Source organism: Thunnus thynnus, chromosome 7, assembly GCF_963924715.1.
Source record: "Thunnus thynnus chromosome 7, fThuThy2.1, whole genome shotgun sequence".
In the NCBI taxonomy this organism is placed as follows: Eukaryota; Metazoa; Chordata; class Actinopteri; order Scombriformes; family Scombridae; genus Thunnus; species Thunnus thynnus.
The window spans coordinates 9,797,340-9,810,925 of record NC_089523.1 but is presented as its reverse complement, the minus strand read 5'-3'; the positions used below and the strand labels follow the sequence as shown (position 1 = coordinate 9,810,925).

Genomic DNA, 13,586 nt, shown 5'->3' with positions numbered 1-13,586 from the left:
AAAAATGAAAATACTCAAGTAAAGCACAAGTACCTCAGAACTGCACTTCAGTACACTACTTAAGCAAATGTACTTAGTTACATTCCACCACTGTATCTGAAAACTAAACTAAAAAACTTAAAAATATCTGGAAAAGCTCTAAGATAAAAGTTGAGAATCAGAAAAATTATTTGGATGACATCACTCATATGAAAATGAAAAAACTATCAAACTAATGTCCTAACTACTGAACAATATACAGAGTATAATGTTAAAGTAACTTGCATTACACTTTTATTTGTCACTACAGCAGAAAGTCCTCAAATCTCCTTGTTACCTGTTGCACAGGTAGGATGGAAGACTCCAGCGGTCTACTTACCACTGAGAGGGAACCAGGTACAGAACTGAAAACATTTTTTTTATATTTTATTTTTGTCTCCATAAATTCCAAATGTTAATCATGCTATGACTACTATTTCAGTTTGTATTCTTGTATTATCTTGTGCAAGAATGAGGGTGGTTTCAAACGGTCTGGTGTGTGTCTGTGTTTGGATATACAGTGCTGCTTTAAAGTTTGTGAACCCTTTAGCATTTGCTCTATTTCTGCATAAATATGACCTATAACGTGATCAGATTTCCATGCAAGTCCTAAAACTAGATAAAGAGACATCAATTAAACAAATGAGTCCAAAACATTACACTGGTTTGTTTATTTATTGAGGAAAATGATCCAATGTTACATATTTGTGCATGGCAAAAGTATGTGAACCTCAAGAATTATCAATTCATTTGAAGGGGAAATTAGAGTCAGGTGTTTCAATCATTTGGATAACAATCAAGTGTGAGTCTGGGAGGCCCTGCCTCATTTAAAGAAGAGAAATCTGGGTTTTCACTATCAAAGTCTGAGCTTCACAACACAGCTTTGTGGACGTATGTCATGTCTCAAACAAAGGATATTTCTTGAGGACCTTAGAGGAAGAGTTGTTGATGCTCACCAGGCTAGAAAGGGTTACAAAACCATTTCTAAAGAGTTTGGACTCCACCAGTCGACTATCAGGCAGATTGTGTACAAATGGAAGACATCCAACACTATTGTTACCCTCCCCAGGAGTGGTCGAACAATGAGGATCACACCAAGAGCAAGGCCTGTAATAGTCCAAGAGGACACAAGGGACCCCAGGGTAATGTCTAGGAAACTAAAGGCCTCTCTTGCAGTGTCTACAGTCAATGTTCATGAGTTCACCATCAGGAGAACATTGAACATCAATGGTGTTCATGGCAGAGTTGCAAGGAGAAAGCCACTTCTTTCCAAAAAGAACATTGCTGCTGTCTGTGGTTTGCTCAAGACCACGTGGATAAGCCAGAAGGTGATTGGAAAAATATTCTGTGGAGGGATGAGACCAAAATTTAACTTTTTGGCTTGAATAAGAAGCGTTAAGTTTGGCAATGAGCAAACAATGCATTCCAGCATAAGAACCTTAACCCATCTGTGAAACACGGTGGTGGTAATATCATGGTTAGGGCTGCTTTGCTGCCTCTGGACCAGAACGGCTTGTAATCATTGAAGGAGCTATGAGTTCTGAGTTGAACCAGCAAATTCCGCAGGAAAATGTCAAGGTATCTGTCTGTGAGCTGAAGCTCAACAGAAAGTGGATCATGTAGTAAGACAAAGACCCTAAATACACAAGTCATTCTACCAAAGAATGGTTAGAGCAGAAGAAAGTTAATGTTTTGAAACAGCTGAGTCAAAGTCCTGACCTTAATCCTATAGAAATGCTGCGGAAAGACCTGAAGCAGGCAGTTCATGCAAAGAAGCCCACCAACATACCTGAGTTGAGATTGTTCTGTAAGGAGGAACGGGCTAAAATTCCTCCAAACCGATGTGCAGGGCTGATAAACAGTTAACGGAAAAATTTGGTTGAAGTTATTTCTGCAAAAGGGGATCACACCATTTACTGAAAGAAAGGGTTCACATACATTTGCCTCACATATGTAAGATTTGATAATTTTCCTCTATAAATAAATGAATAAGTTTAATGTTTTTGTCTCATTTGTTTTACTGGGTTCCCTTTGTCTAGTTTCAGGACTTGTGTAAGAATCTGATCACGTTTTAGGTCATATTTATGCAGAAATAGAAAAAATTCTAATGGGGCCACAAACTTACAAGCAGCACTGTATTTTTGTCCATGCAAGTGTGTTTTAGGCCATCAGGGAGGGAGCAAAAAGCTTTTCTTGTCAAAGTCAAATATCAGTCAATCAGTCATCAATTGTTTCTCATCAGTTCCTCTGAAGAGCATTGAAGTGGAGCTGGAGGTGAGGGACCATGTGGCTACACTGGTCTCCACTCTGCTCTACGAGAACAAGGAGGACAAACCACTGGAGGCTGTTTTTGTCTTCCCTCTGCCTGGAGATGCTGCTGTCTGTCATTTCAGTGCTAAGATTGGACAAACACAGATTGTAGCTGAGGTGAAGGAGAAACAGGAGGTGAGCTGGACAGTAAAGACGTACTCACAGTGATGAATCTGACAGACAGTAAACAGAAAACACTTTACTGACAGTAAAACAGTAAACACACAAACCATTACTCACATGTGTCATCTGTGCTGCAGGCTCATGAGGAGTATGATGATGCACTGAGCTCTGGTCAGCAGGCCTTCCTATTGGAGGAGAGTGATCAGAGCCCGGATATATTCTCTCTGAGTGTGGGCAGTCTGCCTCCAGGAGAGAGTGCCTCCATCAGGCTGGAGTACGTCACTGAGCTGGCTGTGCAGGCTGATGACGGGCTGAGGTTTTGTCTGCCTGCTGTGCTCAACCCTCGCTACCAACCTCAGGGTAGGAAAACCAGATAACACATTCTGCTTATACACACCATAACTGCAAGGAATTTCATTCCAACAGTATCATGCCTGAAAGTACACCAATGAAAAGAACTTTTGTCCACTACACTGACAGTAAACATTCTGAAAACATATGCTACAGGCTGTAAAAAGTCTTCCAACCTCTAGTTGGACTGAGGAGTGAACATAGAACCAAGCAGGTTACAGATGGCAGGAAAATATGGGAGAAAGTGAGATTTCACCTTGACTTTCCATAACAATCATGTTCAACTTGCAAAAGTTGCCTAAAAAAATGATGCACATTTTGTGCTTTTCTGAATCCGTAGAAACATGGCCATTGCATTGTGACTGACAAAATGTTTTCAGATTGTTGTTTGTTCTGAGCTTTGTAAAATGTTTGTAAAAAAAGCTGAGATGGATGCAGTGTGTTAATGCTGACTCTCTGTTTAACTTAACTAATGTGACTAAAATGAGAAGTAACGAAATGCAGATTTTTTTTTTACTTAGTTTTTTTACTAATTTACTAATTACTAAAAAAATTTCATTTGTTTCAGAAAAAGGTTGAGTATTCCCCAATAGCCACACTTCTACACTTCCACATTTCCAACATTGCAAAATTTTAAAAAATTCAATGTAGACAAGTCAGTTGGCTAAGTGCCTAATATGATTGTGAAAGTGTGTGGAGGATTTTCAAAACACACAAGGACACGGTAGTTGTTGTGGAAATTTTAAGATGGATTCACAGAGAGCAAGTTGTCTTTCACACTTTTACTGCAATAACCAATTCACATTTGCAGATGCAGAGCTCCCAGTTTTCTAGGCTGAAGAGATACACTATGAAGTTCAGCATTTGTACATACAGCCACATGCGTCACAATTATCCCATATTTCTCACTCTGACAGTTGTCTTTTAATGAATACACAGTTGCCCATTGTCCATTCATAACTCAGATGTGTTCCTATTCATTGCTGATCTTTCAGCAGCTGTAAAATGTTTTGGGGATATACATGTTCTTTCCTTTGAAAAGGTTTTGTATGCAATAGCCCTGTGTCATCCATTGCTTCAAACAATGCCTCACAGTTGCTCAAGTAATGTCATTTTGTAATGTCTCTTTGATTACAACATTTTATGTTCCTCACAGGTAGTGAAGGTGGCAGCGTCCAGGTGACATCTGTTCCAGCCTCTCTGGTGCCCTACAGTCTGTCTTTCTCTGCCTGGGTGTCTTCTCCTCGTCCAATCTCTAAAGTGGAGTCCAACTGCTCCCTGGACCCTCTCCAGTACCTCAACACAGAGCAAACTCAGGCCACGGTATGTAGAGTGCTAACGTGTCTGCTGTGTGTGATTGCTCCTCATTACTGAGAACAAGACATCTCTCTATTTATGTTTATGAGTGTGTTTTGTGAACTGCAGGTCAAGTTGGCTGCAGGACACAAGTTTGACAGGGATGTTGAACTGTTGATTTATTACAAAGACGCCCACCAGCCCACTGCTGTGGTGGAGGCAGGACAGGCCTCTGCCAAGCCTGGTGAGTGACAATTAGAGAAGTTGTTACTCTGTAAATTAAAAGTTAATTATCCTCATCCTCAAACTGATGAGTTACATGTGTTTTAATAAATGATAAAAAGCAGTTTTCTGGTCATTTTTGTGTCTCTTTCCTGTGTTTCAGGCACTCTGATGGGTGATCCAGTGGTGATGCTGAGCCTGTACCCTGAGTTCCCCCAGGCTGTGATGTCTTCAGTCGCCTCATGTGGAGAGTTTGTGTTCTTGATTGATCGATCTGGAAGTATGGATTGTTGTATGGGCAACAGCAACCAGCAAGAGACTCGCATTGGCAGTGCCAGGGTATTCATTATGTGTTAACTCTGTCATAAAATCATTCATAGTGTTCCTCTCACACAGTGGCCTTCACTCTCTTTTCTCTCTTCCTCCAAGGATACTCTACTGCTCCTGCTGAAGAGTTTACCAATGGGCTGCTACTTCAACATCTACGGTTTCGGGTCTAGCTATCAACACATCTTCCTGTAAATCACTGCCCCATTTCACCCAGTCCACAAAAATGTGTTTCTGTCTTTGATATCACTGTTTGCACATGTGCGTCTGTATGTCAGTGCTGTCAGCAGACAGGTATTTGATATTGGGTGATTCTGAAAAACTCAAAAGTTGCTAGCCAGACTCTTCTGTAGTTCCCCAGTGATGGAGTGAGTTACCAAACTTCACTCAATCTGCAGAGTCCCTCTTGATCTGTAAGAAAAAGCTAAAGAGCCAGCTCTTTCTCATACACTTCCTCACCTGAGGGACTGCAAAAAAAAAAAGTTATTATCGGCTTCAATGCACTTTATTGCCTCTATGCACTGCCTGTTGACACCTACATCCTATCGGACCTGAACTTAGCTTCATGGCACTTACTTGTGTTGTCTTCTCGTGGATAGATCCTTGCTTGTGTTGTTTTAACTCTCGTGTGTACGTTGCGTTGGATAAAAAGAGTCTGCCAAATAAAATTGTAACATTGTAACATTTCAAAATCAATTATTCCTACAAATATGGTCATGGTATTAACAGTACAGATAAGACATGAGGAAGTTTAGGGAAAGACTGCAGTTATGCTATAAAAAAGACTGGATATGAATTTCAAATTGAATTGTGGAAGTTGGTAGCGCTACACAACCATCTGACCTCCACCATCTGTGTGTTTCTGATGGCAGTAAGAGTGTGGAGTACAATGAGAAGACTATGGAAGAGGCTCTGAAGAAAGTTGAGGAGATGGACGCTGATCTGGGAGGAACAGAGATCCTGGAGCCCCTCAAACACATTTACAGCCAGCCCTGCATTCCCAGTCAACCAAGACAAGTAACACACACACACACACACACACACACATTATGCAAAAACTTAAGGGTCATTTTTGTTACACAACTATGACCCTCTCATAGTTTGGTGTTTTCCTGATCTTCATCAGCAATTTGCTGCTACATTGAAGTTAGTAAGTTGGGACATGTGACAGCTGAATAGCTCTGCATTAAGAGATTAAACTTACATCACAGCTCTTCCCTGTGTATAGTCTGGTGTAGTTTGTACAGTTTCCTGATGATATCTGTTGACAGAGAAATGTTAGTGTGGATCTGTTGTGGCAGGAAGGTTTGGACAGGATTTGGAAAGCTACAAATGTGATACATCTGGAAAATGTTGCTGAAGCAGATGTGACAGTTCAGCTGTGTTCATTTCACTCACTGACGCTTGCTGACATTTTTTATTAAAACTGCTGCTTGTTTCTGTTGTTTACTCGCTGAAAACTCACTGGTTCCAGTGTTTTAATGGAGCACATGAAGTGTTTGACTGCTGGTGTAGTCAGAGCAAACAAGTAAAGAATAGGAAATAAATGAGGGATAACATATCCTATACAATCTATAAACAATTGCTTGATTGATCTACTCAATAGTTCCTAATTTTCTGTCCTTTCCAAGTACAAATCAGTTTATTAGAGGCTCATACATGACACACCTTATCTGTTCTATATACATCACTGTTATATCTAATTGTGTTACTGAAACAGCAACCTGACACTGCTCTCAATATTTTGTGGATGACTCATAGCACATGTTACATGTTTCATAGTGTGATGATATGTAACTAACAGTGATATGTAAACTCTCCGTCCCAGCTGTTTGTCTTTACTGACGGCGAGGTGGAGAACACCAAAGAAGTTATAAATCTGGTGAGGGACAACTCAGGCTCCCACAGGTGAAAGCACAATAACACAAAATACAAAAATACAACAATCACCCACACAATTCCCAGAATATGTCCAATGTCTGAATTCTGTGTGTTAAAAACAAAACTACTTCATTGCAGGTGTTTCTCTTTTGGGATCGGGGAAGGAGCCAGCTCTGCTCTTATCAATGGGTTGGCCAAGGAAGGAGGAGGTCACGCTCAGTTCATCACAGGAACTGACAGGATGCAACCAAAAGTAAGACATGACCATTTATTATTATTAAAAAAACATAAAAAACAACAAATTTGTGTCTAGACAAAAGACATAATTAAAAATAAATAATGAATAAACATTTTTTATTCATCAGGTGATGCAGTCGCTGCGATTTGCTCTGCAGCCAGCTGTAGTGGACATCTCAGTCACATGGGATTTACCAAAGGCAGTGTCTGTCACTGTCCTCTCTCCACCCATCACAGCAATTTTCCAGGGTCAAAGGTCACTGATTTATGCCCAGCTCACTGGACAGGTAGGAGCAGCACCATGTCATAGTGAAATACCTATTTTATATCTGAGGCTGAATTTGCCCATCGGTAAACTGAGAGATTGGCATTATGCTTTTTTTTTTCATCAGGTTTGTCATCACATTATTAAACATGTTTTCTATCACTGTAATGCTCTCTCAGAGTCCAGAGGCAGCAGAAGGCTGTGTGACAGTGAAGTACAGCCTGGCAGGTCATGCATCTCAGAACCAGCTCCGCTTCAGTCTCAAACCTGCAGAGGACACTGGGTAAAACAGGGTTTGGTCAGACAATAGAAGGGCCATGAACTGGGTAGTGAGTTTCCAATAGAAAAAAAATTAAGCTTTGGAAAAAAAATATAATAAAATTAAATGGGTGAAATTAATGATAAATATGATCCTAATAACTGAAAGGATATTGTACCAGCATGTGGAATTTGGTGAACTCTTCACACTCTTGGAGAACAGTGTGGAGTCCCCATATCATGACTTTGTTGATTAAAGCTGAGGGAGCTCTTGACAGAAAGCTAGATTAGAATTGTAAGTGTAGGGTTTGTACTGTGTTTACAATGTAGCAGGGTGGAAAGATTGCTGATGTTGCTGTGATATTGATGCACTTGCATGTTGAAATCTGAGTTGGTCAGTAAATTTGATCTATAGAGACCTAATTGACTCGACATGGATCTCCATTGTGCATTGATAGAAATATAAGGTAAGCTCCACCTGTCCTAACTCCTCTCTCTTGTCTGCAGACTAACAGTCCACAGGTTGGGTGCTCGGACTCTGATTCGCTCCCTGGAGATAGAGGATGGAGAAGAGCAAGAGCAAGATGGAGTGAAGCAGAAGGTGGTGGAGCTCAGTGTCCAATCAGGAGTGAGCAGCTCCTTCACTGCCTTCATTGCCATCAATAAAGGCGACGGCCAGGCAATTCAAGGGCCTCTGTTGTTTAGAAATGATCTAATGTTAGGTCAGTGTTACTCTAAGAGCGAATGAAAAATTCTTATTTGTCACCAACAGCTTTGATTTTTTTTTAAATTTCATTTTTATTTATAGTTTTTGTCTACTAACTCTTGTGCAAGACAACACTAGATTTAATATTCTACTCTTTGTTTTTTAAATTTAAAAGGATGCAGTTTGCGTGATTTTTCTCTGGGGTTCGATGAGGATTCATGTGATTCAGGTATGTTGTAAAAGCTGAATTGTTTTTTGTCGCTTGTGCAGATGTGGGTTTTTATTTCTAGTTTTATTTCTGAATACAACACAGATCAGTTACTTGAAATCTCCCCATAAACAGGTTTTGGCGGCTTTGGCTGGTCCCACAAGTTTGGTGCCTCATTTCAGAGCCATGGTAAGCAAACACACATACGTGTAATCCCAAAAAGGGAAATTTCTTTTTTTTAAAATAATTTTTCTGGAGGATCAGATTTGCCTCTACATGGTGCTATTAAGTGACCCTGACATCATTGTATGATAAAGGTCTTGATGGGCTTCTCAGGACTGTGATGAATATTATTCCCTGTATCAAGGCTAGCTGTGGTATGAACTTGTCATAAATTGCTCGTTTCAGCCTGATGAATGTCACCTGTTCATGAGGAGGTGTGCATTTGTGAGTATGCTTCATGCTTTGATTTGTGCTTTGACACAAAGTTAGATGCTAAAAAATGTTTTTCTAAAGCAACGCAGTCCATGATGAGAGGCGGTCATGTGCCAGTCACAGAGATATTAGAGGAGAATATTATAGTCTACAGGTGATGTTACACTGTCAGCTGCAACAAAAGATGATACGAGACCTGCAGAGAAACACAGAGGCAGCTTTTGCAGTGAGAGAAGTTTCCTAGCAACTGCTGAAATGTAGAAGTTGCTGCTCCAAAATATGCCAATAAAAATCATAGAATCTAAAAAAAAACCTTTCAGTAAATTGGAAGCTATGTTGATGATAACAGAACAGAATATTAATTTTGCATCAAGTTTGTCTTAGTTGTATGTTTAAAGGCATACTATACAGGATTTGTCAATTGGCGTATGTAAACACAGCATTCAAAGTTGGCCCCTCCTCCCTGGCTCAACGACACCAGAGAGAGAAAGAGTGAGAACAAAGCTGTGAATCAGATAAATAAAATATTATTTTTGATTGTTTCACAACAGTTACAGTCTAAAGCACAAATAAACACACCCGCACCTCCACATAACCCCGCGGTAAGGCCAAAATACACCCGGTCCACTGTGGTCTCTCTGCACGGTCAAACAGACAGCAGAGGAGCAGCACACAGCAGCACTCTGTACAGCAGCAGAGGAGAGAGATGGAGAAGCCTCACACCCTGGCCGCTGTTATTGGCTGGGGGCTACACACTGAGGGAAATATCTGACTCTTAAGCTGCTTAATGCTCCACTGCGTTCACCAGCCAGTTGTCAACTGTCTGTGCCGTTTGGTGCCAAGCAGGTAGTGTACAGTGTGTTTTTAGCACTTTTAACAGCCAGCTGTTTTTACCAAAAATGACACTATAAAAGCGGTGAGAGAGAATCAAAACAGTAAAGTTCGGGGCCGGACAGCTACAGAATGAGTCGAAACTTGCTATAAAGCTCCAAAAAGCCAGGGGGAGCTCCAGAGTTGTGTGTTAATTCTCTATAGGAATATACACCTGAATTCTCTCATCACAACAGGGGACGCCTTTGACATCACACATTGCATTTGATACATTGTCCTTATGAACGATATTGATTATAGCCGCTTTAATGTTGTAACTTTCTTAATGTATCTCTTACATTTTTCAGGAAAGTCTGTAAAGAAGAAACTGAAATCAGGTAAATCTTCCTCCTGTGTTTTTTTTAGATTACTTGTAGTGGTACTTGAACGTATTTCAACAGGTCAATCTAATTTCTTAAACAGATCAAAATTTATTAAAGGAGGTTCCTTTAATAAATTGGGGTGAACAGAATTTTCTTTAGGTTGTATTAAGCACTGAAAAATTAAATGTAAAAAACAGCAATATCTCTCTCTAGAAACAATGGTTCTTTGAGGGAGCTCTCAAAGAATAAGAGCAGAAAAGAAGACTTTGCTAGAGAACAAAATTTTCCCTTAATGAAGAAAGCCAGTGATTGTGAAGCAATGCTAGCGTGACTTCAGTGCTGTGCCTGAACTAACACTACGTCCCTGTGTCTGTGCTGAGAAGGGGAAACATCATCAGGTCAACATTTCTTTGTAATACTTTGGTTTATGACCAAATACTTGCAAAACTGATTCCATGTACTTTGTGTTTAGTGCTGCATGTATTCAAATTGCATAGAAATGTTGTAATATATTTGTCTTATTAATTACGCAAACCTATTTATTTCGTTAGGTTTTTGTTTAGGTTATATATTTAGGTTTTATTGCTTATTACAACAAACATAACATAGATGGCTACAATACAAATCTTGAAAGTTATTCTGGATGTGACATGTGTGCCAGTAAGGCAATAGCTAAATGTGAAATAAAATTACGTAAAAAACAGATCCTGATGATTTGCTTGAAATCTCCTTTGTCTCAACAGTTTTCAGCAGAGTTGGAGGCTTCTTTAATGGTGGTCAGAAAGCGTCATGTCAGAGCAATGGTAAGCAAACACATAGTGTGTTAATGATTTTTTCTGAATGTCATTGACATTATTAAACTATATGTCTTTTAAAGAAGCTGCACATTCAGAGGGACATGTATGTATGTAAACAGACAGCAGTCCCAACAATCTCTACAATCCCTTTCCCACATCTATGCAGCTACACACAGATTATACTGATTACACTTTCTATGATTTTCTCCTCAGAGACAGATTTAAGCGAGGATGCAGCCTTTAAGCCCAAGCAGCCACCCAGAGACCCTTTGCTGCAGTTGGTGTCTCTGCAGGAGGCGTCTGGCTGCTGGGTGCTAGATCCAGCTCTGGCTGCTGCACTGGGAAAGACCAGCGAGGAGCTGGATAAGCCAAAACCTGCATCGGTGGGTTATTGTTAGATATACAGTAAGAATGCAACTTGATAGGTTATTTTTAAATTGTAGTAAATATTGTGAGCAGCTGATCACTCCTCAGTGTAGGGACAATGTCCAGTGAGCTTTGGTCTTGAATCTTCACTCATATTGTTGGTCTTTCCATCTGTTTTTCTTTGATTTGGTGAATTAGGTGAACAAGGAAGTGTGGGCCACCATTCTGGCTCTGATCTGGCTTCATGGTTTCAAGTCAGATGTTCAGGATGAGTGGGAGCTTCTGGCTATGAAGGCGGTGTCATGGCTCCGTGCTCAGAAATGTAATCACCATGATAATAAGTGCTGATCTGATGTTTTTAAATGTGTGTACTGGTTATAATCAGCTGCTACATTCAGTTTAATGATGGTTTGTTCTATGTTTTTTTTTCAGCACCATGTGTGACAGAGTGTATAGAAGCTGGAAATGCACTGCTGGGATGTGAGGTGCAGAAAGATGCTCTGGTGATTTGAGATTTCATTCCACTGGCCTCTACTGAGTCAGAAACAAACCCTCATTGCAACTTCACTCCTTCTTTCAGAACATTAAACTCTAAGTTGCCAAAGATGATACAATTAACGCAGACAAGACAATAATGGAGTTTGAAATGAGATTTGCCAAAAACGACAAAAGCCCTGGTTCAGACGGATATATCAATGAATTTTATAAGGCTTTCTCAGATCAAATGACTTCATTACTAGCTACTGATGACAATCACTGATCAATGTTACATATTAAAAGTGTAAAGAGGGGGAGGCCTATTGCACAAAATGACTATAGATTGCTTACATCTATTCTTGCAAAAAGAGAAGGAACTGCAATAAAACACATTATACATCCTGATCTAACTGGGTTTATTACTAATTAGAAGATTCTGAATATTATAACTTCATTTCCAGAGTAGAGAGAATATGGCTTTAGCTTTAGAGACACAAAAAGCCTTTGATCAGGTATCATGGCCTTGCTTGTTGAATTTGATTAAATGGGTACAAAACAAGTATTCAACTAACCATAAGAACAAATTTCCACGATAAGATTAAAGCCAAATATTAAAGGTATAAAAATCAGAGATGAATAGCACAGAATCATTTTGTAAGTGGATGGCAAATGAAAAAAAAAACAACAACAAAAAAACTTTTGTTAATGGATTAGGCTGACTATTTTCTATATTTTCTTATTGTCAACAAATCTATTGTGTGTGTTTCCAAAGCCTGATATACCATATTCCTCTGTTTCATAGACCTGAAAGGCTAAGTCAAAGTTGATGACTTTCATCCTCAATGGCTGACAAAGTTAGTCCACCATCATCATTTTTTCTTGCTTTACATCTGCATGAACAATCCCTACACTGTCTAGAAACTGCAGAGCTGTAGCCTACTGAAATCATGAATGATATATTCATATAACATGAATAACTCGGTGTTCATTTATGATTTTTAAACAATCGTGAAAAAAAATGTGTGCCTTAAAAGAGCTAAGACTAGAGGGTTTCATCCTGTAAGCTTTTTTTTATGACTGATAGAAGGTGTATTTTCACCTAAATACCAACTTTTAAATGGTCGTTTGAGTGTAATATTAGATTCAATGACATATATGTACTGTAACTGTGATAATAGAAGTTTGTATAGAATTGATTTATTTATTATTGATCTTTCATTAAGCCATTAAAACTGTTTTATTTTTTTCCAGTGAAGTGTAACAAGATTACAAAACAAATAAATGGGTATGACTAATTGCCTTTTTCCTTGGTCCACTTTTCAGGTGCGTCACTTATGTTCAACCTTTGATTAAATACATTTTTGTTTTTTCTTGATTTAATATTTATTATTGAGTTTGTGTGTTAGCGTTACTACTATAGTGGTAGTATGTTGCACTGTATGTTTTTCATATGACATCTGCTGTCTGACCTGACTCTTATTTGTCACTGTGAATGGGTGACCGAACTAGTTTCCCCTCTGATGAATAATAAAGTTATCTGACATAATCTAATCACACTTTTAAAGGATAAGTCTGGTGATATTCTCTATTTTCTACTTTTCTTATTGTCAACAAAAAACAAAAATAAACTCATCCTACAGTACTAACAGCTATTATATGTGTATTCAGGGCCTGATAGGCTATATCTTATTCCTCTCTACCATTGACCTCCACTGTGGCAGTTAATAAGTAGTATGGTGGTGTTTCATTAATGGATACAAGGTGGAGTTATTGGTGCCATGCTTCAATATGTCTTGCACTTTCTTATGGACAACTTGTGTACCAAGTTTCATTTTATTAAAGACAACAATAGTAGAAATTTAATGTTATAATATTACAGTAGCGCCCCCTGTGGGTAGAATTGTAAAAAATGTTAAACACTTGCAGTGCATCAGCTTCACAGCTCTCACAATTAAAAGAGCACCAGTCAAACCTTTTGCGTGTGTGTGTACAGAACTTTTTCATTATTTTCTTAATATATTTTAATATTATTTCAATCTCTTTTCTGTTTTGATTTATCTTCTTTCTGTCTATGTTGTATGCAGCTGATCCTACTGGTCTAATGCAAAGATCTTCT

The 13,586-nt window shown here is 39.0% G+C and overlaps 1 protein-coding gene across 5 annotated transcripts in view; it reads left to right on the top strand.

Moving 5' to 3' along the window:
* The window catches only part of LOC137185803 (von Willebrand factor A domain-containing protein 5A-like), a 16,306-nt gene extending 2,885 nt beyond the window's left edge, over positions 1-13,421 (top strand). For 2 of the 5 annotated variants that reach the window (XM_067594188.1, XM_067594190.1), the window contains exons 2-21: positions 290-375; positions 2,261-2,463; positions 2,589-2,811; positions 3,959-4,125; positions 4,228-4,342; positions 4,484-4,659; positions 4,750-4,838; positions 5,520-5,664; positions 6,476-6,555; positions 6,667-6,781; positions 6,894-7,052; positions 7,210-7,313; positions 7,796-8,010; positions 8,170-8,223; positions 8,338-8,391; positions 9,816-9,845; positions 10,574-10,633; positions 10,841-11,010; positions 11,192-11,315; positions 11,426-13,420. In XM_067594188.1, coding sequence (XP_067450289.1) covers positions 333-375; positions 2,261-2,463; positions 2,589-2,811; positions 3,959-4,125; positions 4,228-4,342; positions 4,484-4,659; positions 4,750-4,838; positions 5,520-5,664; positions 6,476-6,555; positions 6,667-6,781; positions 6,894-7,052; positions 7,210-7,313; positions 7,796-8,010; positions 8,170-8,223; positions 8,338-8,391; positions 9,816-9,845; positions 10,574-10,633; positions 10,841-11,010; positions 11,192-11,315; positions 11,426-11,505 — 2,406 coding nt within the window. In that variant the 5' untranslated portion in view covers positions 290-332 and the 3' untranslated portion in view covers positions 11,506-13,420. Of the gene's footprint in view, positions 1-289; positions 376-2,260; positions 2,464-2,588; positions 2,812-3,958; positions 4,126-4,227; positions 4,343-4,483; positions 4,660-4,749; positions 4,839-5,519; positions 5,665-6,475; positions 6,556-6,666; positions 6,782-6,893; positions 7,053-7,209; positions 7,314-7,795; positions 8,011-8,169; positions 8,224-8,337; positions 8,392-9,815; positions 9,846-10,573; positions 10,634-10,840; positions 11,011-11,191; positions 11,316-11,425 lie in introns of all 5 variants that reach the window. The other 3 variants (XM_067594187.1, XM_067594192.1, XM_067594191.1) reach the window with 3 other exon arrangements.
* The last annotated feature ends 165 nt before the right edge of the window (positions 13,422-13,586 follow it).